Raw genomic sequence first — 3,737 nt, forward strand, 5'->3', positions numbered from 1 at the left:
GCAACAAGATTTGTCATTAATTGGTCAGACCACATGCACATTCCTTAGTTAACGCTATCTTTCCATTTAATATTTTAATTTAGACTAAACCATAACATCTTAATTAGTTGACCTCTTCGTTAATAAGGTTTTCTAATTTTCTGGCTTTCCTACAAATTTGCATTTTCCTTACATCTTTTGTCATATAGGTTTAGTTGGAAGTAGTCTATAAGTCACTGATGATGTTGAAAAAATATATTTAAGAACAGAGAATTTGAATCCTCTCATGTTAAGTTTTCTTGAGTTTTGAAATTCATTGCAATTAACTCTAATTCTTTTTTTTGTTTTTTTTTTTTTTCCCGCTAAGCACCAATGATGATTATGTTCATGTAAATATCCTACCCTTTAAGAATGAGACGTATACCTGCTCGTGATGTTGATATAAATCAGGTATTTGTGATGTATAAATAGAAAGCACAAGCAACAATTTCTTTGCTCAAAGGGATTCATAGTGTAATTTCACACTTAACACATACACACAGAGCGTACAGTAATTGTAAGGACTTGCAATATGGAGGTATCAAATCAGGAAAATGGTGGTCTGATATCTGTAAAAAGTTTGGAACCCATATTTATCCAACCTGAAAAAAAACCTTATAACGGGACGCATCTGTTGTCCAATCTAGACCGCGCTGTCGTCGCCATGATGAAAACCATTTACATTTACAATCTAGACGGCAAGACGAGTAGTGAAGCTGCTTGTGATGTGATCAAACAAGCCTTGTCTAAAGTTTTAGTTTATTATTATCCACTTGCCGGGCGACTAAAATCAAATTCTGATGGAAAGCTTTTCGTTGAGTGCATTGATACCGAAGGGGTGCCATTTGTTGAAGCAATTGCGAATTTCAGCATCGTCGAGCTTGGTGACATCACAGTTCCTGATACTCCAAAGTTCGAGAAGTTTATTTACGAAGTCCCTGGAGTTGAAAACATACTAGAAATGCCTTTGATGACCGTACAGGTTCGTAATTATGCTAACATATTTTTCTTTTTTAATCATATATAGTGTTAAAGTTAGAATCCTGACGTGGTGAATTGGTCTTTAACAATTATGTTGAAATTTTATGAAATTACAGGTGACAAGGTTCAAGTGCGGTGGTTTTGCCTTGGGGTTGACAATGAACCACTGCGTAGCTGATGGAAAAGCTGGGATGGAGTTTGTGAATTCATGGGCAGAAAAAGCAAGAGGCGTACCACTAACCACCCCACCAGTTCTTGATAACTCTATGTTTATGTCCGGGAAACGACCTCCCCTCGACAAAAGCCCCACAGAGAAGTTCAATATAGTTGATATAAGTGACGTGTCAAACCTGGAAAGCCAGTACCAAAAAGAGAACACGGTGTACAAATCATTCAGTTTTGATCAAAACAAGTTGGCAGAGCTAAAGAAAAAAGCAATGGAGGAGGATGAAGGGTTAAAATACTGCTCAAGCTTCACAGTACTCGCAGCTTTAGTGTGGCGTGCACGAAACCAAACTCTGAAAATGGAACCCCATCAGAAAAGCAGGCTTTTGTTCACTGTTGACATAAGATCCAAGCTTAATACACCATTGCCAAAAGGTTTTTTTGGCAACGGGGTAGTAACAAGTGAGTGCACTTGCACTGCAAGTGAACTGAGTGAAAACCCGTTTTCTTTTGCAGTAAAAATGGTGCAAAATGCTATTAAGAAAGTTAACGAAGATTATGTCCAATCATATAATGATTTTTTTGAAAATATAAGCATAACAATACCGCCGCCTTCTTTGACTGGAACGCTTGTGATCACATCATGGACTAGAATTGCGTTCAACTCTGCAGATTTTGGATGGGGAGAGGCATCACAGTTTGGCAGTGTAGTGATTCCGAAAGAAGTGTGTTTGTTTAGTCCCGCGGGAATAAAAGAGACGGAGGGTGTCAAGCTGATTTTGGGTTTGCCAGCTAGTGCCATGAACACCTTCCAAGAACTAATGAATAAAGTTTGATCATCAATCTATGGTGTGTAATATCTAGTTTTCCTAATAAATTGTGATGAGATTTTCTGCAATTGCATGCGTACAAGTTTCCTTGGCGTGTTTATATTATTGAAGTCATCTTTGTACCTTTTGTAAGTTGAAATATGTATCGGTTTGCTCACTTCTTTACTTACTGCATTGAATAAATTTGGATTTTCTCTTATGAGAATGGTTTGTTAGAATTTTTTATTTATGAGTCTTCTTAAGATATATTTAATTTAAGATTGAATCTTCTTAAATTCTTTGATAAAACATTCTTGTTCAAGTTAAGGAAGAACTGTTCTAGGTTTTTTTTTTTTTTTTTTTTTTTTGATGTAGATGGTTATTGTGAATTTGTGATTACTTAAGTTGTCAGATATATGATAAGGTAAAAAAACAAAGAGACAGGTGTACATAACCCAAATTTATATTAAAATACATATTTGAAGCCTATAAGGACATTGCAATTAAAACTAGAATTTTTATGTTTGGAGCATCGATCATTAATTTCATTTACTTAAGGGATACTTCAGAATTCTTTAGGCCTAAGCAACAACAACGTATTGGATTTGGAAGTTGCTTCAAATGTATGCAAGGGTTCATAAAAAAGGGGTTAGTTATTAAATGTATATTTATGGAGGTTAGGTATGTTGTGGAGCTTAGTCAAATACGTATTACTCATTTTCTTGAGTTTTTGAGTTTAAATCTTATGGCCATCTACCACAATAATATTGTGGTTTACCTGATCTTTTGGTTCGTAAAGTGTTCAAATGGACCTCGATGCACGCAAGCTATGGTTCGTAAAGTGTTCAAATGGATCTCGATGCACGCAAGCTAGGTCAGAGTAGGGAAAGGATTTGACTAAGCTCCACAACATACCTAACCTCCATAAATATACATTTAACAACTAACCCTTGTTATTATTATTTTTTACATGGTTTACTTTCATACTGTTCCAAAGAGACTTTGATAAATCAAATAAGGAACAGACTATAATGAGCATACATATAATCCTGTTGCCATTTTCCTGAATTAACCAAGCACAACTCCTCAGTTTTTCCAAGATAATTTTGAACGTAAATTGACCGTTTTGGACTTGCTTTGTTAATCTGGCCCAGAAATCGAGGAGTCCATTTAGGAAGTAATGACTAGTTTACAGTCAGGATAAGAAATAAATAAATCACTTTTGCAATTTAAGTTTTAATAAGTGGATAATTAACATCAAATTGCGAGTTATGTCATATTTTTAAAATTTACAGGTGGTTTGAACCTTCAATAAATGAACTTTAAAGATGGTAAATTAATAAAAGTGTTTGACATTAATTAAAGGCATTTATTAGTTAGTACTTAATTAATTATAAAATTAATAAGGGTAGAGTGGTAGGACCAAGTACCTGTGAGTTTTGTCGTTGTTATTAGAAACAGTACTGTTGAGTTGAATGAGAAGTTGTACTTCACTTCTGTAAGAGAACCTTTACGTTCCCCCCTTCTTCTTCCAATCACAAACAATAACACAAAATTAAAATAGAATGATTTTTACACTTTTATTATTATCTTAATTAATTAATATTCGTTCTGCATATTATGCTTGGCCCACCCTGCTTCTTTTATTAAAATTGTTCATCTTACTCTCATTTTTTTAATCATATTCTTAGAATACTAAACTTGATAATATAGGTAAAACAATTATATGAAATATATTGTTGATAATATTAAAGGCACTTTCAA

The 3,737-nt window shown here is 34.1% G+C and overlaps 1 protein-coding gene across 1 annotated transcript; it reads left to right on the forward strand.

The window, feature by feature from the left end:
- Positions 1 to 456: 456 nt before the first annotated feature.
- LOC116123168 (omega-hydroxypalmitate O-feruloyl transferase-like) lies at positions 457 to 2,000 on the forward strand. The gene is made up of 2 exons (XM_031408976.1): positions 457 to 1,000; positions 1,116 to 2,000. Exons 1-2 carry the CDS (start codon positions 551 to 553, stop codon positions 1,998 to 2,000), a joined length of 1,335 nt encoding a protein of 444 aa, XP_031264836.1. The 5' UTR covers positions 457 to 550.
- Positions 2,001 to 3,737: the final 1,737 nt, after the last annotated feature.

Source organism: Pistacia vera, unplaced genomic scaffold (assembly GCF_008641045.1).
Source record: "Pistacia vera cultivar Batoury unplaced genomic scaffold, PisVer_v2 Contig140, whole genome shotgun sequence".
Lineage (NCBI taxonomy): Eukaryota > Viridiplantae > Streptophyta > Magnoliopsida > Sapindales > Anacardiaceae > Pistacia > Pistacia vera.